This window comes from Apodemus sylvaticus, chromosome 8 (genome assembly GCF_947179515.1).
Source record: "Apodemus sylvaticus chromosome 8, mApoSyl1.1, whole genome shotgun sequence".
In the NCBI taxonomy this organism is placed as follows: domain Eukaryota; kingdom Metazoa; phylum Chordata; class Mammalia; order Rodentia; family Muridae; genus Apodemus; species Apodemus sylvaticus.
Window position 1 is genome coordinate 70,012,982 of NC_067479.1, and position 23,388 is coordinate 70,036,369.

The 23,388-nt window shown below is 44.6% G+C and overlaps 1 protein-coding gene across 2 annotated transcripts in view; it reads right to left on the minus strand.

The window, feature by feature from the left end:
- Positions 1 to 23,388, minus strand: part of Ift88 (intraflagellar transport 88) — an 89,563-nt gene that overhangs the window by 1,374 nt on the left and 64,801 nt on the right. For both annotated transcript variants that reach the window (XM_052191344.1, XM_052191343.1), the window contains exons 23-24: positions 19,416 to 19,522; positions 8,311 to 8,377 (exon numbers count right to left, since the gene is read on the minus strand). In XM_052191344.1, coding sequence (XP_052047304.1) covers positions 8,311 to 8,377; positions 19,416 to 19,522 — 174 coding nt within the window. The remainder of the gene's footprint in view (positions 1 to 8,310; positions 8,378 to 19,415; positions 19,523 to 23,388) is intronic.

Here is a 23,388-nt window from a genome sequence, read left to right on the forward strand (position 1 = left end):
TACACACTCCCACCATATGACTTCTTCAAATAAAAATTCCCAAAAGAGGCAGGAAAAGAATACGCTTCCTGCAGAGGCAGACGAGCACAGAGAATAACCTGGCCTGTGCACACATCCATCTCTCAACAATGCACCTAGCAACCTGCCAGCAACCCAGGACCCCGACTGCATATATATATCCCTGCTACTCTGCAGTCTACATGGGATTTTATTTTATTCTTCAGAGGCCAAGAACCTGGAAACACTTAGCCTAGACCCTGCCCACTGATAACTATCAGTGTTAAGAATGAAAATTATTTATAGTAGTTGATAAACTAGAGGCAGAAAAAAATGTAAAGAGAACATAGAAAATAATGTAATTCATTTTTGTTAATTTTCTAGATGGTAGAAGAAGAGTGGGGTTTTAAAATAAGATCCAAAAGCAACCATGTGCCCAGCTGAGTGTGCACCACATCTGCATAGGTCCTGGGAATAGGAACACCGCATGCATGGACTACTTTCTTGCAGTGCTGCTTGCCCTGTCCTGAGTGCTGCACCTCAGTGTGCTCAGCACAAGAGGAAACAACACAGCACCTACTCTGGGCCCTGACAGCCTGAGGGCGGCTTTTCTCTTAAATATTTCCATGAAGTCACACCCATAAACCTTTTAAACATCCAATAACATTCTTTGCATTCCTCTCACTTTATGGATCTCTGGACATTACTATTACATTACGACTGCACTCTGGCAGCGCCTCTGCAAGTTGGTATGTTAGAGCGCCCACGTCTTAGGGCTCCGAGGCATGCTCCTCCGTAAAAAGATAGCTAGGAAGCCTGGTACAAGACTGTCCTGGGCAGGTAGCAGGGGCCTGCAGTAACTGCCACAGGGGACTCAAAATATTAATATGTGTGTAACTGTTTGAATCTGTACCGTCTCCCTGTGTGTGTGTGTGTGTAGATGTGCATGGAGACACATGCACATGTTTGGAGGTCATTCTTCACAGGTGCCTTGGACCTTGCTTTTTAGAAACAAAGTCTTTTATTGGCCTGGTAGTCATCGATTACAATAGGCTGTTTTCCTGGCAAAGCTGCAGGGACCCTTCTGTGTTTACCTCCCAGCGCTGAGATCACGAGCAGGCACTACTACACACAGCTCTTATATGGGTTCTGGGGGTCAAATCTGTGCCCTCTTGTGCTTGCATGGTAGGTACTTTACAGATTATCTTTTAAGAAACTACTTCTATTAAGGACATGGACATTTGATTTCTTTATTTTATGTGTATAGGTGTTTTGCCTGCATGTGTATCTGTGCACCACCCATATGCCTGGTACCTACAGAGAGACCAGAAGAGGAAGTGGACCTCCTGGAGCTGGAGTTACAATGGTTATACACTGCCACGTCAGTGCGAGGAACGGAACCTAGGTCCTCTGCAATAGCAGCCAGTGCTCTTAACTGCTGAGCCATTGCTCTGGCCCAGAACACATATATTTTAAAGGTTTTGGTGAACATCACATGTCTCAGCAGGGTGGAGCACTGAGACCCCAGCAGGGCCATTTAGGTTATAAAGACTCCATCTTGACTGCAGTGGTGTGTGCCTAGAATCCCAGCACTGGCTGGAGGGTTGCTGAAAATCTAAACCTTGTCTGGACTGCGAAGCAAGTTACAGAATAGGCAGGGCATGTACACAGGGAGACACCATCTCAAGAAAACACACAAACCAAACCCACTCAAATTCAGAAACAAAACAAACTCTTGCCTATCTTACAGCAGGTGGCCACGATTGGGAATTTTTTTTTAAGACAATGCTAATTTAATAAGTTAGCTGGCCTGTCTTTTGTGTCCAGTGAGTCTGCACATTTTACATCCATGTACAAGAGGACAGTGTGTATCTTCTCTCCCTGTGGTTACTGCCTCTGACTGGACTGAAATGACTCTCATCAGGGGATACGCTGGCCCTTCTAAGTTATCAGGGACCAGCTAAACAACAGATACCGATGATTCTTCATCCTTGCATTTCTCTTAAGCTATGAAGTCCTTCAAATGTCAAGTATCAGCTTCTTATTTTCAAAAAAAAATTTACACTTACTAAAACAAAGCTTTTCTAAGAAAATAAAAGTGCTCATTCCAGCTGGACGGTGGTGGTACACGCTTTTAATCCCAGCACTTGGGAGGCAGAGGCAGGTGGATTTCTGAGTTCGAGGCCAGCCTGGTCTACAGAGTGAGTTCCAGGACAGCCAGGGCTACACAGAGAAACCCTGTCTCGGAAAAAAAGAAAAAAACAAAAAACAAAAAACAAACCAAAAACCAAAAACCAAACCAAAACAAAAAAACCTGAAAAAAAAAAGTGCCCATTCCTCAGAATATGTCATGAATATAGTGGCTATAATGCTTTCAAATTTGTTCTTCAAGGATTCCCTTTTGTAAGCTATAACTCTGATTTCTTAATTTGTTAGACATTTAAAAAGTTATTTTTGGCCTTTCTTCCATCCCCAAGATGGTACTGATATAAAACTAAGAAGATACAGTCTTGGAATGTAGGGAAGTGTCTGCATCTAGAATACCTCACTCCTTCCCTGTTGATCTAAACATCCTAAGCACGGTCAGCTAGTTTTAATCTCATACTTTGAATTTTAAATATCTGACACAGAAATCAGATCTGGGAGGGAGAGGCAGAAGGACAGCAGCATTTCCTGAGTACCTGCCATGTTTAGGAACTTGATGTATGCTTATTTGTTAGTAGAGAGGTTCACTGGGGCGCGGTGGTACACACCGGAAACCATAGCACGCTGGAGGCTGAGGCAGGAGGAATGAGAGCTGAAAGCTAGCTTGGATTGCAGAGCAAGGCCTCTGTCTCCCCTCCCTCCCTCCCTCCCTCCCTCCTTCTTCCTCCCTCTCTTTCTCTCTCTACCTCTTTCCCTCCCTCTTCCTCCCCCTCTCTCCCTGTATCTCTCCTTCTTTCCCTCTCTCCCTCTCTACCTCTCTCCATCTTCCTCCCCCCTCTCTCCCTCTCTTCTTCTCTCCCTCTCTCTCCCCTCCCTCTCCCTCCCTCTCTCCTTCCTTCTCCCTCCCCCTCTCCCTCCCTCTCTCTCCCTCCCTCTTTTCCCCCTCTCCCTCTCTCCCTCCCTGTTTCCCTCTCTCCCTCCCTGTTTCCCTCTCTCCCTCCCTGTTTCCCTCTCTCCCTCCCTGTTTCCCTCTCTCCCTCTCTCCCTTTCTTCTCTCTCCTCTCTTCTCTTTCTATCCCTCTCCTCTCTCCCTCCCCTCCCTCTCTTTCCTCCCTCTCTCTATCCCTCTCTCTTCTCTCTCCCTTCTCCCTCTCCCTCCTTCCGCCCTCTCCCTCCTCCCTCTCTCTCCTCCTGTGTACAGTTCTTCTAGATTCTGACACTGAGGGACTTGAGCATGGTGGGTCCCTTTACCCTTTTGGTGCTTCTCACTGAGAAGGCCACATGCTGCACAAGGTCAGACACTAGGGTCCAGCAATACCAGCAACTCTATCTTTGGAGTGAAGGTTGCCCAAGGTGAGGCTGGTAGGGACAATGCCAGGCAGGACAGTCCCCAGCCTGGCCCTCAAGCCTTGCTTCAACACAAGAGTGGCCTCCTCCCTCCCTGCAGGTGACACAGGTGTCAGGTGTGCCTCCTTGGTATGACTGTAGTGACCTCTCCAGGACAGTCTGGGGCTCGCTCTACTCCTGGGACACAGGAGTGTGGTCTTTCACACTCTGCAATGCTATAAAAACCCAAAAAATATTGAAAGCTATTCTAGTTCAAAAAATAAAACAAAATAACAAAAAATTGTCTGCTTTTTTTTGACTATAATCTCCAAATCAAATGTCCCTCAAAAGGTTGACTGAAAAGTGAATTTCTGTTCACTGAGCCATAGTGCTTTCTTTTCACTTTAAAATCACTTGGAACATAAAAGACACATTCTTACTGGGGGAATTCACATCTAGGACATTGTCAAAATCACACGAAAAATACAGCAAGCCACTAAAATTACACAGAACAAACAAAAAAGAACAATTTAAAACAAACCCTTAATAACACAGTACTCAATCCACAAAACCATGCTAGGATAACAGGTGTTGTGCCGGAGGCATCCTTGTGCCGTGAGGACAGGTACACAGGACAAGCAGCTGTGTGCAGGTGGCTTCTCGGCCTCTTCAATGGAACCAGCATACCAGGTGAGAACAGGGTTAGCCTCTGCCTCAGTTCATCCATGGGGAACAGAAATATGGGACTATCAAGACTTTGAGACTGTAGAGCATGTGGCTCTGACTTTAGATGCTGACAATCATTGTGGCGTGGCTTTACTCTTTTTCTTTTTTGTATATCAGTATGTTAGTATCCCTTGACTCCTAAACTCAGCTCGTAAAAGAGCAATGCATTTTTACTTCAAGTAGTTCAAACTATTTTCATTTACTTCATTTTAGTTAATTCTGTAAACATAAAGCTCAAAAAAAAATTCTGTGCATTCCTGTGGCCTCAGTCCACAGGAGGCTGAAGCAGTGTGGCCACCATAGCAAGTGTCTCAAAACACCTACAGCAACAGGGATCATGTATGTGAGGGTGAAGGAGGAACCGTGGAAAGAGGCATCTTGAGGTGACACCCCTGTAGTGACAATGACAGAGTGAGACCTAAGGGGAAGACCATACTGGCACATACTGGGAACTGGCTGTGGTAACAGCAGCAGTGACCTTTCCTGTAACCATATGACACTCAGTTTGGGCATCAACTCGAAGTGGAGCCGTGGTTCTTCCACATGGGCTGGGTTGCCACAGCAGGAGCTCCTCAGACTTGGTACTGCGACACCGGGGTGGGCTTTGGCAACCTAATAAGCCTTCTGGAAGATTCTGAGTCTGGAGGACTATGGGGAGGAAGAGGTGAGTCTATTCTGATTCTGAAACACAAACCCCAAACAACAAACTCAGAGCTCTCAGGAGGTGAGCCTTGCAGAGACAGCTATGCTATATGAACCAGTAATCCTGACACACCCAGGTTCCTTATATTCTTCTAGACAAGCCTTTCAAAAGCTAGCTTGAGGCACTGCATTTTTTTTTTGTTTGTTTGTTTGTTTTTGAGACAGGGCCTCTCTACAAGGCCCTGACTATCCCAGAACTCCTGGAGACCCACCTGCCTGTTTCCTGAGTGCTGGGACTATAGGCCTGTGCCACCATCCCTGGTTCCTGCATTTGTTTTTTACACATCGTACCTGTACCTGCATAAGGCAGGCTTTATGTGGATCCCTGTTGAAAGCCTTTCTTCCCCACTGGACCTGTGCATGGGGAGGGAGGACTAAGTTCTTCTATGCTGGAAAACTGTTAGGAATCACAGGTTAACCATAACGGTGTAGAGAAGGGGCTCTTTCTCTCCAGGAACCCCTAAAAGGGAATGGAAAGGTAGAGTGCCTGAAGATGGGGGTGCTGGCACAGTGGGCCTGAGGGTATCCTGGGGCGGGGTGGGGAACTCTCAAGGCAGGACAGAAGAAAGCAGCCATAGCTTGTGTATACTGATTTCAGGGTGGGTGCTGACAGAGAAGTTCACACCTGACAACAGGATGAAGTGAAGGCATCAGGCTTGACACGCTTGAGATATTAGAAAATAAGGAACAAAAAGGCCAAAGTCAGGAGAAACGGCAGCAGCCAGGGAAGGTCCAGGCAGCCCTTTACACTGGGGCCAAGCGGGCCAAGCGAGCCAAGCAGCACGGGGCCCTGCTTGGAAAGTGCCACCAGAGTTGAGTTTCTGTAAGCACAAGGCTCACTTGTGTGTTAGTATTTGTTTTGGCCTGGAATGGACTGGATGGGAGAAAGCAAACTTGATTCAAGTTGGCAGTGGAGCAGTGGGGAGGTGGGGCTAAGGCAGTGTCCCTGACAGAGGCTTCCTTCTCTCCTCCGCTGTGGAGGAGTTAAGGAGAGGTGTGGAAGGGCCACCAGGTGGGGTGAGGCTGAGCAGCCTTCCTGTATACTGCTGAGAGCCCTAGGCAGACTTTCCACACTCCCTCCTGCAGTGCATCTTTCACAGGCCTGGGGTCTCCACAGCAGGCTTTCAGAGTGGAAAGCCAGGAGGCTCAGGCTTCCAGAGGGACTTCTGGATCTACAAATGAGCAGGCAGCCCTGAACACCAAGTGTGGGTGGTAAGCGCTGGAAACAGGCTAGTCTTTCTTCTGCAAACTCAAGCTTTACAGAGACGTGTCCTCAGAGTCTGAGGAGGCTGCTGCTAGAATTGTTTTCTTTTCTTCTTTAAGTTTAATTTAGTTTTTTGAGACAGGGTCTCACTCTGTAGACCAGGCAGACCTGGTACTCACTATTTAGCATAGGCAGGCTTCAAACTTGTGGTGATCCTCCTGCCTCAGCCTTCAAAGTGTGGGACTTACAGGTGGGAGCTCTCTCACCCAGTTTAGTCCCAGAATTTTAATGCAGTGACTATCCTAAGGATCAGCTATAAAAAGGACACTAATTATGAAAGAGCACAGGTCACATGTCTTCTATAATCATTCACTATCAGTTTGGTCAGGGAACGTTCCAGAGTTTCTTTCTTTTGGATCAGGGGAGGGATGGTAGAATCTTGGAGTGTACCTGTGTTGGCCCAGAACTCGAGATCTTCCTGCCTTGATCGCCCAGGGCTGAGATCACAGGTGGGTGACACTTGCCTGGGTCAGGAGTTTCTTTTAATGCATGTTCAGATTCTTGCTGCACAATACTTGGCTAATTTGATTTTGAAATAGATCCTTAGTCTCTCACTTACAGTTTAAAAGTCTGTACACTGTGAAGGCCAGGTTTCCAGGTAGCCATATGTGAACTTCTTAGGTACAAAACATGATAGGAGCTGTGTCCAGGCTTTCTCTCTCTCAGTGGGGCTGTTCATATGTGGCACTGGATTAAGAATGCAGCGCCTCACTGTGAGGTGTTGAATGTGGCTATCCAGGAGATATGGCCAATACTGCACACTAACTTCTGGATTCACATCATGCTTAGTTCAGAACCTCTGGACAGGGATCTGTGGGCTTAAGCTGCCTCCAGTTAATGAGGGAGTGGTGGCCTAGATCTTTCAGATTTCAGATGCAGCTCAGTCTAACTGAAGGTCAGGTGGATTCTCTAGAGCAGGAGTCGGGGAGGTGTCTGGGAGCTAGGGTCAGTAAGAAGACAGCAATATCTGGCAAGGCCAGGAGGTCAACTGCTCCTGGACATGGCAAGCTGCCTTTGATGCTCCTTCGACTTAGGCTCAACACTGCTCTCCTCACTTCTCACACTGTGTGTCATGGCTTTTGTGGACTAAGGAGAAACAGGTCAGGGGCTAGAGGGTTCCGGGGAGAAGGTTGGCTCTCCAGGAACCAAGCTGTCTGGCTAGAACTACATGCCTCCGATAACTACAACTGTGTAAACGTATTTGGCAAAGTAGAGCTCTGATTTCATGATAGAATCTTTGTCTCATCTGAATTTCTATCTACAGAAAAATCAGAAAACCCATGTGCATTCCCTACCCATGCAGCCCCAGCAGTGGCTTTGAACCTGTGTCTTCTACCTAGATGTCAACTGTCTTGTCTTGAGTAGATAACCACATCCTACTCCTCTCCCTCTGTCACTGTCATACTTGTGGATACAAGGTGACACTGCTGTTTAATTAGCCAGAGCAGGTGTGTGAGGGCGGTCCTGAGCATGGGGATGAGATGATGTAGGGAAAGATCAAAGATCTCAGTTGAGCATTTAGGGTTCTTTCCATCAGCGTCATCACGTGTCTACTGTCTCTACCACAACCTCACAGACGCTGAGAAAGTGGAACAGAAAATTTACTATCATGCTTTACTAAAAAAATGATGTCACAAGGAACCAAAATCAAGGGCTTTAAGAATGTCAAGAGCCTGAAAATCACATGAAGTATTTATGGCTGGCTCACAAGCGTGAGTTTGCTGCCAAGATCTAGAAAGGACCCGTCCGCATCTTCTCATTACACTTCCCTGCCACTAAGGTCAGACTGAAGATCCGGGCTGTCAGCATCCCTGAGACCACATGACTTCTCATGCTAAGTTCTTTACATGGGAATTTTAAAATTACAACACAGTAAAACCTCATTCATAAGCTCATCTATGCCATTCCCCAACCTGAACTTGATAATCAATGAGCAGAAACAGGTATGTAATTTAAGAACTAAAATACAGTAACATTTATAAACATATACCCTATCAGAACAATCACTTGCCAAGTTAGGAAAAGTGAGGTTTTACTGTGTATACAAACAAACAGACAAAGAACATAAACCATATAAAGGACACTGCTGGACGACCCCAGTGCTTCTGGACACCTGTCAAAGCCAGTGCTCTGCTGCAGAGGACACTTACCACTGCCAGCGCTCCCCTCTCGTTTGCTCCGAGAACCCCCGCTGCTGTCTCTGCCCGATTTTATGCGCTACAACAAGAAATAAGAAGACAAGTAGAGGAGAGTCAGTGACGTCAGAACACTCAGCCAAAGACAATCAATTCAAAACCAGCATTCCCACAGCACCCAAGCTGATCCAACATGAAAAGGGACAGAATCCTTTTAGAAGTGTGACCGCCCCGAACTTACAGACTACACAAATGACATTCCACTCAACAGCAGCCACCACTGCACAGCCAAGCAATTACAAATTCAAACAGCATTTTCTTGAAGAGAAGGATCAGGACTCAAGCATAGTAAGTGTTTGAGGAAAAAAAAGTGGAAGAGGAAGAAACCATGTACATACCAAAGGGCATTCATTTCCTTCTCTCCCTAATGTGTGAAAGTTCAACCCAGGCCACGGGAAGGTTCAGGAAGGGCATCACCAATATCACATATACCTAAGGTTTGGCCAACATCTCCAGGCTATGATGGCATTATGTCCAGGTGTGTGCATGTGTGTGTGTGTGTGTGTGTGTGTCTGTGTGTGTATATATGTGCTCAAGTGCACACTAGCCCACACATGTGCATGGAGGCCAAAGGTCAATCCTAAATGTCTTTTCAGTTGCCCTTTACCTTGGTTTTTGAAACAGGGTCTTTAAACCTGGAAGTCAGGGATTTGGCTACATTGGCCGGCTGGTAAGCGCTAGGACTCTCTTGTTTCTGCCTGACTGTGTTTGTTGGGATTACAGATGTGCCTTTTACATGGGTGCTGGTTCCTCAGCATGGGAACTGTGATTTTCTTTAAATTTCTTTCCATAATATAAGGATCTTTTGTGTTTTGCTTAAGTGTCAAACTTCTTAGAATTATTTTTAATTAAATATATTATTTAATATTCATACATGCATATAATGTATTTGTCTTCAATCCAATAATTTGACAAAATGTAATAACAAATATATAAGCATTGAATGTTGGCACTCCTAATTTCATAAAAATAAACACCAAAGGTCAGATAGGTCATGATACAATAATAATAACTGGCTTCAATACATCATTCTTATTTTAGATTATCCAAGCTAAAAAAAAAATCAGTGAACTGCAGAATTAAACTATAAATTAAATAGACTTAATATATCTACAGAATATTCCACCCAGTGGATATGGGATATGCATTCTTCTCAGTGGCCCATGGGACATTCTAACAGACATTGTAGGCTACCAGGCAAGTCTTAACAGCAGCGAACAAATAAAAATTAATGCTTTATATCTTTTCAGTTACCATCTGAATAAAACTAGAGGTCAATAGTGAGAGGAAATCAAAACCACTCGAAGAGCTAGAGACTGCATGATACCATCTGAGGGACTATGATGGTTGTGGAAGAAATTGAGAGAAATTTAAAACTTTTTAGACAGGCAGATGCTAGCAGCCAACCATTGGTCTGGGCTTGGAGTCCCCAATGGAGGAGTTGGAAGGTGGATGGGAGGAGCTGAAGGGCTTTACAGCCCATGGGAAGAACAATGATGTCGGCCACCTATACGCCCCAGGACTCCCAGGGACTAAACCATCAACCAAGGGGTACACATGGTTCCAGCCAAAAATGTGGCAGTGGAAGGCCTTGTTGGGGATCAGTGGGAGGAGTGGTCCTTGGTCAGGTGAAGGCTCAATAGATGCCCCAACAAAGGGAAATCAAGGTAGGGGAGGTGGGAGTGGGTTGGGTAGAGGGGTATATACTTGGAGGCAGGGGGTAGGAAGAAGGGTTGGAAGTTTTCAGGGAGGGGGGAAACTAGGAAAGGTTTTAGCATTTGAAATGTAAATTAAGAATATATTCAATAACAAAAAAAAAACCAACCCAAACTTCTTAGAGTTGAATGAAGTCAGTACTCAATCAGAACCTTTGAAATACAGTTAAGGCAGCTCTAGGAGGAAAGTTTATGGCTATGACTGTACACATTAACCATTAGAGGGCCAGTGGGATAGCTCAGTGGGTAAAGGCACTTACCCTGTAAGTCATGTGACCTGAACTGACCCCCCCAGATCACACTTTAGAGGTAGGAGAAGAGAATCAATTTTACAAAGTTGTTCCCTGACTTCCGCATGTGCACTGTTGCACACATGCCACATGCAGTCACACTCACACACCCACAATAACACTGTTTTTAATTAGAGAGCTAAAATAAATGACCTAATGATGTGTCTCAAGGTCTTAGAGAAAGAAAACTAAATTGAATTCTGAAACAATAGATGGCAACAAATGGTAAGATCAGAGCAGAATTAGTGAGATGGAGACTAAGAGAAGAACACGGAATTAAACCAAACAGAATTTCAAACTGTCCTTTGAAAAAACAAAACACAAAGAGACCCAATTTATCCCAAATAAAGAAAAAAGACTCACATTAATAAAATTAAAGATGAAAAAGTGAGGTTACTACAGATTCCAGTGAAATCCAGAGGATTATTATTACAGAATGTATTGAAAACTTCCAAAGGACTGGAAAACTGATAAGAAATAGATAAATTCCTAGACACATACAACTCACCAAAATTACATCAAGAAGATAGAAATAACAATGGTATCCATAAAAATCAATGACACTGAAGATGCAATAGAGTCTAACAATAGTGCCCGGGACTGGATGGATTCACTGCAAATTCTACCATGCAATCAAAGAAAAGCTAACACCATTGTTCTTCAAATTGTTCTATAAAGCAGAAGGAAAAAGAACACTCTACAAAACCATTCTACAAATCTAGCATTAGCATAAGACCAAAACTGGGTAAGGATAGAACAAAAAATTGAGAACATTATGAGACAATTTCACTGATGAACATAGGCATAAACATTCTCAATAAAATACCTGAAAACTGAATTCAAGAACACATTAAAAAAATGATCCATCCACCATAGCCAAGATGGCATCACTGCCAGGATGCCAACAGGCCAGCAGATCAGTACAGCACACGGGAAGACTACGCATTTCTGAGTCACATGATTACCTCAAAAGATGCAAAAAAGGCCTGTGACATTATTTGACATCCCTTTGTGATAAAAAGCCTTGAGGAAACTAGGAATAGAGCTAAAGACCCCAAGTAGCCATAGCAATTCTACACAGAAAGAACAGTGCTGTAAGTATCATAGTGTCCAATTTCAGAGCCACTCCATCAGATGTGAAGATGGCTCTTGTATCCTGCTCAGGACACTTAGGATGGAAGAAGCTTCTACGACTGTCAAACGATTTTACCCACCATGCTATCCCTGTCCTCATCCAGCCTTCACCCCTGGTTGATCCCTATGTTCCTAACATCTGTTAAGTCTCTTCTCTCTGTCCATTTAGACTCCTGGCCCACCTTGATCACCCCCTGTCTGACTCATCTTTCTGGCTCATTGACCTAAGAAACCTAAGCCTCTGTTGTTTCTGTGACTCACCTCCTTCCCAGGACACTAGGCCAACCACACAGATGGACACCGCAGGGCACCAATGGTACAGTCAGAGTCTTGGCCCCTGCCTACAAATCTCTGTTCTCTGTCCTCCTCACCGGCCTGCTGCAGGAACAAGAGGTGGAGCCTCCTCTTAGACATGCGGCTGTCCTCCTCAGCTGCCAGACTTGGGGTTTCCTCCAACTCTTCTACTCAGAGATGCATGTGGGTCCCTGGTGACTTCCTCCTTGTCTCTGCCGGCTCAAGGTTTTCTCTAGCATCCTTACTTCCAGATCAACATCCATGTGCACTCAAATCCAACAAATACTGGCCAGATGGCTCAGTGGATAAATGCATTTGCTGTGTAAGCATGTTCACAGAGTTTTACCCCTAAACACACCATGGAAGCAAAGAGCCAACTCTTGAAAGATGTTCTCTGACCTTAACACACACTGTGACACACACAAGCTCACATTCTGTCTCCTTGTAGCTGTCACTCTATTTTCCTACACACACACACACACACACACACACACACACAGGCACATACACACAAATTTTAAAAATCAACAAATCCCACCAGAACGAATCTTATGGGCCAACCACCAATAAAGGCCTTGTCAAGGATTTTGCATACAAATCACCAAAGTGCCACTGAGGTTCAAAAAAAAGTAACCGGGAAGCTTTAGTCAGCTCTTCACGTCTGACACGGCATCCTAGACAGAGGTCTGACCAACAGAACTTCCGGCAAATGCGTTCTTCCTCAGCAGATGCAGAGGGAAGCCCCTGGGGACATAGCCATGCCAACAGCTATCCCACCAGGCCATGGATCCAGGCCAGGGATCTGGTGTGCCCTCAGGGACTCCAGGGCTGGCCGGGCATGGAGGGAGGGGCAGAGCAGAGTAGGAAGAACTCAAGAGGGACTTGGCTACAGAGCTACCTAACAGCCCCTGCTAGGCTGGGTGGAGGAGAACAGTCCCTCCCTCCTCCTATCACAGGAATACACTAAAGTGGTAGCCAGCAGGGTGAGGGGAGGAGCCCAGGCACCCCTGAGAGGAGAAGAGAGGTTGAGTGGGTAGTTTATTAATACAATTCTGGGGCACAGCTAAAGTTCGTGCAGTTAGAGGCTTAAAGGAGGAGCCTCCTGGGGAAAGAGCATTACACTAGGAAAGCCAAATGGGCACAAAAGTGTAATTTATGTAAGAAGAGTTGAAGGGGAACTTAGGGGATCTTTGGGAAGTCAGTTGTACCGGAGGGTGTTTTGCTGGGGCACACGAGAAGGAACATTTCCATGAAGTGGATACAGGTGTGAAAGGATGTTTTCTTGAGCAAGCAGGTGAAAGGATTTGTGGTGAAGGAGTCTTCGCTAATGACACACATATCGGTCCACCTTACATGGCATTGCTGAGCTCCATTTGTCTTGACTATATAGAGAGAAACACACAAAAAACTTCTGGTGCATGGTGCGCTGGCGGCTTCTTGCTGCTTCCTCAGACTCAGAACAACTGGTAGAATAACTCAGCTGATACAGACTCTGACTCAGGTGCTGAGGCTAGACCCAGGGAGGACACATGATGTTTAGAGGGCGTATCAATCGAATTCAGTGGACTGTGAGAAGGGCTTGCTTGTAGACGTAGCTTTGCAGGCTTCCTGGTCTTGAGTCTTCACTGATACTCACTTCTCTGAGAGAGGCGCAGCTGAGAACTGGCATCCTGGTGGTCTTGGCCCTCCTGCGGACTCATGCTGCGTCAGTGGAGGCCTGGCTGTTCCTGCCTGGTGGTGCCACTGCTGCTGCTATACTACTGAACTGGACTGCTGGTGTATCCATGAAGTGTTTGTGAATGGATCGAGCTGCCACTGCTGACCTATGAACTGAATTGCTGGTTTCCCAACAATGCAGATTGGATTTGCTCCAAGGAACCATTTCTAAACAGGTCCACTCCCCAGTATCCTAAAAACCTTTCTTCTCCACTACCTCTGGTGGGTGATGGGCTAGAAGGGAGGCTAAAGCATTTAAGAACCATTATTAAAAGTAGGGTTGAGAAAGACTAAAGATGGATGCAAACGAGAATCTGTAGCTAAGCACTAGGACTCCACGTGGCAGCCCGGCAGGTGGCCTGCCAGCTCCCAGGGCCCCAGGACCCACCACGGACCGGCTAAGGGCCAGTTCCATTTTAATACAACAGCGGCTGATCAAGAAGCACTGTGATGTTCTTGCCACATGGGAGATACAGGCTTGCTAATAAAGTTTACAGCGAGTCGCAGTGACTTCCTCGGAGTGTGAGGGTAGATGTGGAAGGAGTCATTGGTGCCACGACAGTGAGGCTCTTAAGTGAGAACAGCCACACTGAGGTCTAAGGAGTAACCGACTGACCGACCACTGCCCGGCATTGCCAGCTGCCTCTGACATCTGGCTAAGTTATTTGGCTAACTTAAAAGCTGTAAATTTGTATTTTTGTAAAGGTCACACCCTTCAAGAATATGTGTACACCTTTAAACCCAGGGAGGCTGAGGCAGGCAGACCTTGAGTTTGAAGCCAGCCTGGTCTACAGAGTGAGTTCCAGAAAAGCTAAGACTATACAGAGAAACCCTGTCTGAAGAAACCAAAAAAGGAAAAAGGAAAAAAGACTATATGTATTATGCATGTTTACATGCATTATGCGTGTTTATATGCGTCATGTGTGTTTACATGCATTTGTGAAAATGCCTGGAAGTGTATCATGTTACATCATCTCTGTAAGTGGTAGGAATACCTTTCACCCTTTTCTTTATACATTCCTTGAATGAAAACGAATTTAGAGTAGGGTCACAGTGGAACATGGCTGCAGTGTCAGCACTTGGAAGGCAGAGACAGGAGGACAGAGATCACCTTGGGAAACTTTGAGACCCTGTCTCAGTAAATCAAAATTATTTATAAAAGTAACCTGTCTGAATTGGTGCCCCCACCCATGGTTCTGGGCTTGGACGCAGAGCTCAGCTACTGAGCTGTGTCTCTAGTCCTATTTGAATTATTTAAGGCATTATTTAAGAATTATTTAATTATTGAGTTGCTCAGGTTGGCCACAAATTTGCCATTTTCCTCCCTCAGCCTCCTGAGTAGCTAGGATTAGCTCCCGGGTCCAGCTCTGAAATTTTAAAAGAATATTTTATTGTTTGATTAATATGAAAAAGAAATAGCACTTTTTTTTTTTTTTCGAGACAGGGTTTCTCTGTGTAGCCCTGGCTGTCCTGGAACTCACTCTGTAGACCAGGCTGGCCTCGAACTCAGAGATCCGCCTGCCTCTGCCTCCACCTCCCAGAGTGCTGGGATTACAGGCATGCGCCACCACCGCCCAGCAGAGATAGCACTCTTATTTTGAAAAAAAAAAAAAAAAAAGGTGCCAATCCCATTTAGTGAGGGAGGGGGGTATTAGGGGAGGTGTTAGCTAGGTGAATGCTTAGCCAAGTGCCTGCCTCCCTACAGACTTAGCAGCACCTCAGCTCTGAGCTTCAGGCCCCGGCCCCAGGCTACAGCTAATGTACTCAAGTTAACCAAGGGAAAGCTGCTACTAGAAACATAGAGAAGGCTGCTGGGCCACTCAGGAGTTGGTCACCTAAGCTCTGTACTTTGGCTCTCCTTCCTGATGCCAAACCCCTGTGTTAGTTAGCAGAAGGAAAATGGATGGTCCCTCCTTCCTCCTTTCCTTTCTGAGGACATGTCAGATCTGCATTTCCCAGCAGTTCCAGGTAAAATCTGGGTGTGATTTCAATCACATGGCTATTGCAAAGAGTATCTCTGGTCAACTTCTCTTGCAGGAAGAAATCAAAGACTACTTTCATCACACCAAGATTTTCCTTATACAAGCCAGGAAATAGAGTCCTGTCCCACAGGCTCACAATATAAGAACAACACACTAATGGGACCCACCACAATTATTCCAGAAGCAGGCTCTCACAGTCAGTCCTTCCTTTCTTATTCCTATGACCTCTCACTTTTCTCCCTCCCATTCCATGTTGATAAGCCAAAATTAGATGGGAGAACACCCAGGAGATGCTTCTTCAATGCATGATGCAGAGAGAAATACTGAAGAACAGAGAAAACAACGTTCTTACACAAACGAATCACGGGTGGACGGGGAGAAGGAAAAAGCCAGGGGCACAGAGTCTATGGCAGCCAATTAGGTTGCCCAGAAACTGAAGAGGGATTAGCGCTCTTTGATACTTCATGGACATGGACTAAGACTTTTAAGATAAAGAGACTGTGTGTCAGTGGTGAACATGAAATGCTAAGGAGAAGCTATAACAACAGACAATGTCTAAGTGACAGTAGGGGTCACAGGTTATAATGATGCCAGTGAGGACGTATCTAAGGAGTCAGTCTCAACAGGCAGAGAACTGTTAGTATGGGTGATAAGTGAGACAAACGTGGGAGACTTTGAGTGAGCTATCCAGGAATAAGAAGTAACTGCAAGCTGGGTGCGTGTGGCACACGCCTTTAATCCTGGCACTCTGGAGGCAGAGGCAGGCAGATCTCTGAGTTCAAGGCCAGGGTGATCTATAAAGTGAGTTCTAAGACAGCCAGGGTTACACAGAGAAACCCTGTCTCAAAAAAAAAAAAAAAAAAAAAAAAAAAAAAAAAAGCAAAACAAACAAAAAACCAAAAAAAGAGAAAGAATTAACTTCAGATTTAAAAAAAAAAATCATTTATTGGTTGAAAAGATTTCTCTAATCTCTTTGGGTCCTGCACAAATAATTTGTTCTTGTTTAAATATTTTCCCTGATATACAGTTTACATGATCAACTGAATCTTTCCAATGATGAGACTTGGCAAATACTGGGTCTAATCCCCTCAGGATACCTTCTCCAAAGAAACCATTCTTTTTCACCATAAAAACAAAGCTTTATTTTTTGAAAGTACAGATGAATATTAAATAGCCCAGGCCTACACAGGAAACAAGCAAAAGCTACTTAATAAGTATATAAGAATGTTGATGCAGAGGAACGAAAAGGCTGTGTAGTAATCGGAGGGAAAGTCGTCTCAACTCATTTACATTTAGTGCAGTTCTTTAGCCCTTGTGGATATTAGTCCAAAGATGTCAGCTAGATTTTAGAAACAGTCCTGCTACTATAGAGACTGTAATGAGGCAGAGGGCAAGAGACAGACAAGCACCAAGGGAGATGGAGGAGCAGGGGCAAAAGGACTCTTGTAGAAACCACTTGTGAACGGCAGCTACACTGACTCACCCCAGTTCCACGGGAAGACGGGATTAAGTTAGTGGTGAATGCCCAGGAATCCTTTGTGATCAATGCTTCCTAAAGCTTATGCTTATATTAAAGCCACTGTGGCCTTGGAGTAGTGGCACACAACTGTAGCTCCCGCAGGCCGAGGAAAAGGATTGCCACCAGTTTGGGGCTAACAGGAGCTGCACAGAGTTCTACACAACCTATAAGGATGGGTTGCATAGTAAGACCCTGTCTCAAAAATAAAAGCTGCTTACGAACTGCCTGCAAGGAAGTGCCAAGAAGTTAAGAGGCTACTTTTGAGGGCTGGGAAGGGACTCTTCCCTGAAGTCTAGGAAACCAGGCTCCAGGGCCAGAAGCTGCATTAGCAACTATCCATGGAAGCTTGGGCTCACTGCAGATTGTAAGGACAAGGAACTGAATGCTTGTTCAGTACAGAGACTCCATCTGTACATGCACCCATAATCCTATATGAGGGGTTTTATACAATGAATTCAATCCCAAAATGTGCTTTGTTTAAATACATACTTTTTGGATTCTTATTAAATACATAACTACTACATAATCATTGCAACTTGTTCTTACAATGGTTATGTGTCACAGTTGTGTAACTGTGTAATCATTAGCATTTGGTACCTGGCTAGTGTAGCAGGCTTTAATAGTGTGGCCTGGCCTAGCAGAGAAATAACGAGCTTGTAACATTTTTACAGAGATCAGGTCACACCTGGGAAGCAAAGATGACAGTCACCTTCTGCGAACATGTGTGGAATCAGTTTTCCTAAAGCCGGGATAACTGCATTTTTGAAATAAGTAGTTTGCCACTGCATTATTCCTCCCTTAGAAATATATCCCTAGCTGGGCATGGTGGCATGAGCCTGTAATCCTGGCACTAGAAGGCAGAGGCAGGAGGGGCTTCAAGTCCACGTAGTGAATTCTAGGACAGCCAGGGCTACACAGTGAGACCCTGACTCAAAAAAGACAAAGTTTTATTTTTAATATTCTGATGTTAGCTTTATGTGATGGAAGACAAATATTAAAAACTCACATACAAGCTAAATGTTCTAGGCTCCAATGTAGGAAAGAAGATTCTTTGGGAAGTGGAAACACTGCCATTTCATCTGCTGCAGAAATGCACTAAAGAGATCTGCTGCCTGTGTTCCCTTCACTGTGTTCCACCACAGACCCCTAAGGAAGGAAAAGATCTGCTAAAAAGATACTACGCAAGTGACAGGTTTTCTGGAACACAGTTCTCATCAATACAAATCAAGTTTCCAAATTAACCTCTAAGTTACGCCATCTTCTGGAAAATGGCGACTATTTATGTGTTAGTAGCTCTCCACTAAGGATCCCACCCTTAGAACCTGCCCTGCAGAGACCAGATTTCAAACCTAGACTGTAATTTCAGTGATACTGCATACTGTAATAGGGCAGAAAAGGAAATTCTGCTTCTTCTTTCCTTGCCAGAGTAGGAACTGAACCAGGCCTGTGTGCTAATGAGGAAAGAGCTCTACTTAAGGCACAGCCCCAGCTCTTCACCTTTGCTTTAAACACCAGTTGTTTGTTTTGTTTTGTTTTGGTTTTTTGGATTTGTTTTTTTTGTTTTCGAGACAGGGTTTCTCTGTGTAGCCATGGCTGTCCGGGAACTCACTCTGTAGACCAGGCTGGCCTCGAACTCAGAAATCTGCCTGCCTCTGCCTCCCAGAGTGCTGGGATTACAGGCATGCACCACCACCACCCAGCTTAAACACCAGTTTTTGTTTTATCAGTACTTTATTTCCTAGGGGAAGAAACTTCCATTTACATAGTAAAACTGCAATGGTTTAAATGGAAATGTTTGCTCAAGTGACTGAAAATGCACACATCATTCTCAGATTTTAGTTTGCCAAGTAAAGTTAGTTCTGCATTGGCTTCTAAGATACCTTCTTGTTTTGAAAACTGACATACTCAATATAGATTGAACAGAATGTGTTTTAGTAGACTCTCCTTCCCCTCAGGTCTCTCACCTGCTGCTACCCTCAGTCCTCCTCTTGTGCTCCCACCCCACTAGCCAATCTCTTTCACGGTTCCCGTGTCCTTATGCCCATCCCCATCTGTCCTCAGCACCCATTTTTACTCTCTCTTGGTCTCCTTTCCAGGTTTTACAATTTTATGATTTACAAACACACACACACACACACACACACACACACACACACACACACACACACACACACACAGACTGGGTTGAACTTATGAAAGGGAACATGTGGGTTCTGTCTTTCTGAGTTTGAGTTGCCTTACTTAATATTTCCAGATTAATTCATTTTCCAGAAAATTTCATTGTTTGTTACAGTTGAATAAAAGTCCAATTCTGCCTTCTGATGCAAGCTCCTAGCCCTGTGCATTTCAGCTACAGCAGGCTGACATTTTGAAAATTGAAAGACAGTAGTTTTCGGCTCATATGAGATACCTGTTCCCTCATTTCTTTCATTTTTTCCAACCTCTTGAGTTTTGTGGCATATTCTTGAACTTCTTTTAATCCAATATCTGTGCAGAGACGAACCAAGAAACGCAAACCTAAAATAAAAAAAAAATTAAGAAAGGAAAGCTACACAGAGCCGTTTCAATCCTACAGATCAGCAGTCCTGGCCTTTTGGCAAGGCTTGGCACTGAAAGCATTTCATCTTCTCTTAGAATTATAGCCAGGTGTGGTAGTATACACCTTTAACCCCAGCAGACACTGGCAGATCTCTGTGAGTTGGGGGTTGCCTGCTATAGAGTGACTTCCAGAACAGCCAGGGCTACATATCGAGAATTTCTCTTACCGGCTACCCCACCCCAAACCCCTAACTACATCCTGTATTCTCTAGACCTGGGAGACCCACCCCAACCCTAACTACATCCTGTATCCTCTAGACCTGGGAGAACTGACTTCTTTGTAGGTCCCTTCCCTGTCTTCATGCTGCCAGACCGCAGGAAGAAAAAGGCACAGGAAATCACTGGATGAGAACTCAGCTGTAACACCTGATAATGTGCCAATGAGAGATGCATACATATATACATACATACAAACATACATAGATACATACATGCATACAGGAAAAGATTCATAAGGGAGAATTTGGCTACAAAATGTAGGATGTACAGGTAAAGATAAAGATGGTGATACTACCAGTAAATGTTCTTTTGTACTGTTGCTAAGTTCATTCTTTTAATCAATATTATTCACATTAAAGAAACATAAACTTTATAGTCAGGCTTGAAGCCAACATCAAATATGTATAAGGTATTACAAGAGAGCGTGGATGTGCACACCTGTGAGCTGACAGCCAGGCGAGGAACCAGCCTGCCCAGTATCCGCACACTTCGCCTCCGCCTGCCTGCTCTTCCCGCCATCCCACACTTCCACTCCTGGAATTCCTGTGTGTGTTCATCACTTTGTTGCAGGGAACAGTAATCACTGACATACGTTTCGTGCAACATGTGTAGGTGTCCTTACACAAATGACTTATTTATTTATTTAGAGATAAATGGTCTCCTGTATCCCAGGCTGGCCTCAAACTTGCTAGGAAGCTGAGGATAAGCTGACTCTGACCTGTGGCTTTACCTCCACAGAGCTGAGTACAGGTCCAAGTCCCCAAGCCTGCTTTATCATTGCCACTGTTGTTATGTATATTAGAGTTTGCATCTGGATTTAAGATTGTATTGAAAAAATTAGCAAAATTAAATAAAGTGTGGAGGTTTACATCTGTAATCCCAGAATTGAGAGGCTGAGGCAGGAGGACTGCCAGTTTCAGGTCAGCCTGGACTAAGAGTGAGACCCTGTCACAAAATAACAAACCTTTAAGACACAAAGAGTGAATTAAAAACAAAACAACCAACGTGATTTTCTTTCTAACTAATGAGAATAAAGTTAAGACTTCTACAATTTGTTGTCTCAATACTTTGAGATTTTTTTGTGTCATTTTAAAATAATTTGTTTCTCTCAATATAGCAGCAATGCAGATTATGGTAGAATATAAAATATGTAAAGGTACAAAAATGTTAATCATGTCTTCTCTACTCCCAGAAAACCTAAACATTTTGAGTATTTCTTTGTATTCTATTGTCAGCTATCAGGAGAATAAGCAAAAGCTAAGTTAAAAACTATTTTGTCTTTGAGACAGGGTCTCATGCACCCCAGAGTAGTCTACAATTCATTATGTAGCTGGGGCTAGCCCATGATTTCTAACCTTTCTGTCTCCTCTCCCAGGCCAGCTACAGCAATGCTGGGGATCAAACCCAGGGCTCCTAGGTTGCTGCGCACGTATGCGACCAAGTTATATTTCTCTTATCTAAAAAATAGTTTCTGATACCTGAAAGATATCTAGTGATATGCTGTAATTGTATTTATTTAACTGGAAAAAGTAGTCCCAAATATGCCTATTCCTTGGGATGAATTCCAAGGCAGAGGATTCTATGAATCCAAACTTCCCACCACTCAGGCTCCTGGTCAGAACTCAACTCCAGCCCCCAGGAGCCTGAGCCAGCTTGCAGTGGCAACGCCAGTTTCTGAGTCACGGCCCCTTTCCATAGGCATGGAGTGCGGCTCCCGAGGAGGTGCTGGCCCTGTCACAATCCTGTCTACCAGAACACAGCCTTGTATTCTCTCTCCTGCTCTCACAGGATCCCAAGCCGTTTGTCTAGTGTCCTTCAGGACTACTGGGGCTGCAGGCTCCTGCATCCTGCCAAGCTTACACTATACTTCTTGACAGCCTTAGAATAAGGAGGTATGCAGCATATTTCTCTCCTTACCACAACCGCCATCAAAATTATACTTAATAACTGTTAGCTAGATGCTAAACTAATTTCTATCCTCATTTGATTAAACATAGAAACAATCCCATTTGAGTTCTAAACCTTGAGTCAGCTTTCTAGGCTAACGTGGGCTATAGGAGACTCAAACAAACGAACCACAAAACAGTGCTGGTAGCTGTTTTCTGAAATGCATGGCGCCATCTGTAAGGCTGTAAAATAGGCCAATTTTTAAGTTTAAAAAGTTTTCTTATTTTGTTGCTTGCATGTGTGTCTGTGCACCATGTGTATGCAGCTCCCTTAGAAGCAGGCCATTGTATTGTGTTCACCAGAAAATGAACTACTTCAGATAACATTCCACAAATTTCCTCACCTATAGCTTCAGTTATGATAGTCGATCACACTTGTTTTAAAAATTATATAGATAAAAGTCATCTTAGATATTTTTATATGCACATAATAATTCGTTTAAATTTTAAAGCAACTCTTAAAATACTCTATAAAAAAAAAAGAGGGCTGGAGAGATGGTTCAGTGGTTACAAGCACTAGCTGCTCTTCCAGAGGTCCTGAGTTCAAATCCCAGCAACCACATGGCGGCTCACAACCATCTGTAATGAGATCTGATGCCCTCTTCTGGTGTGTCTGAAGACAGCTTCAGTGAACCCACATACATAAAATAAATCAATAATTCTTTAAAAAACTAAACTAAACTAAGCCTTGTTGGTCCTGGGCCTAAGCATCGTGGCTGCTCCAGTGGTTCTCATCAGGAGGCAACTGTACCCCTTAAGGACATTTCATCAAGACTGGAGATGTCAGGTTCCCACAGACGAGCAGGAGTGCCACTAACATTTCAATGGAGGCTGAGCATCTGCTTCTGCAACCTGCTGGTTGGCCTACACTCCGGGATCAACTGTTGGCCACATAAAGGTCCTTCTGCCCGCAGATTACTAGAGAAACCAGTAATAGTAGAAAAACCAAGAAAGTTAAGCACACAGGGGCCTCTCGAGGAGATAAAACACCCATTTTCCTGTGAAGAAACCTGAGAGTGGGTTTTGTTAAGGATCTGGTGACCTTTTTGCTATCTGTGGAGAAAAAAGTGGGCATGGCAGACCTCACCCACCTTTTGCTGTAGAGGCAGAACTCACCCCAGTTCCCAGAATGATTATCCCATACTCCTCCTCCCTGAGTTTTATTACAAACCTGGAATTGGACTGACTGGGCTGATTATTGCTTGGAAACATTTACCCAAATTGCACTGGGTTTTAAATATGCTGATGATCCACCTGGCATTAGTGTCTTCTGTCTGACCACTGCAGGGACCTCCTCAATCAACCAACTCCAGGTGCCAGGCAGATAGGTTCTACTTTCATATACGCTCCTGGACCTCTGGCTCCTGAGGGGTCTCTAATGTGACTGAGACTAAGAACTACTTTGAACGGTGTTTAAACAGAAATGGAAAATAGATGGCCGTCTCCACCGCAAACCTAAACAGCCTTTGAAGGAGGAGCTTGAGTGTGCACTGTTTAAGAGCTCTGCAACCACTGCCCTTAGGCCTCTGCCTCACTGGTGGCTGCCCATGGGTTGTGACCAGCATTAGGCAGCTCCATCTCTGTACTGCTGCTCTTACAAGAGCGGAGCTGAGACCTTGG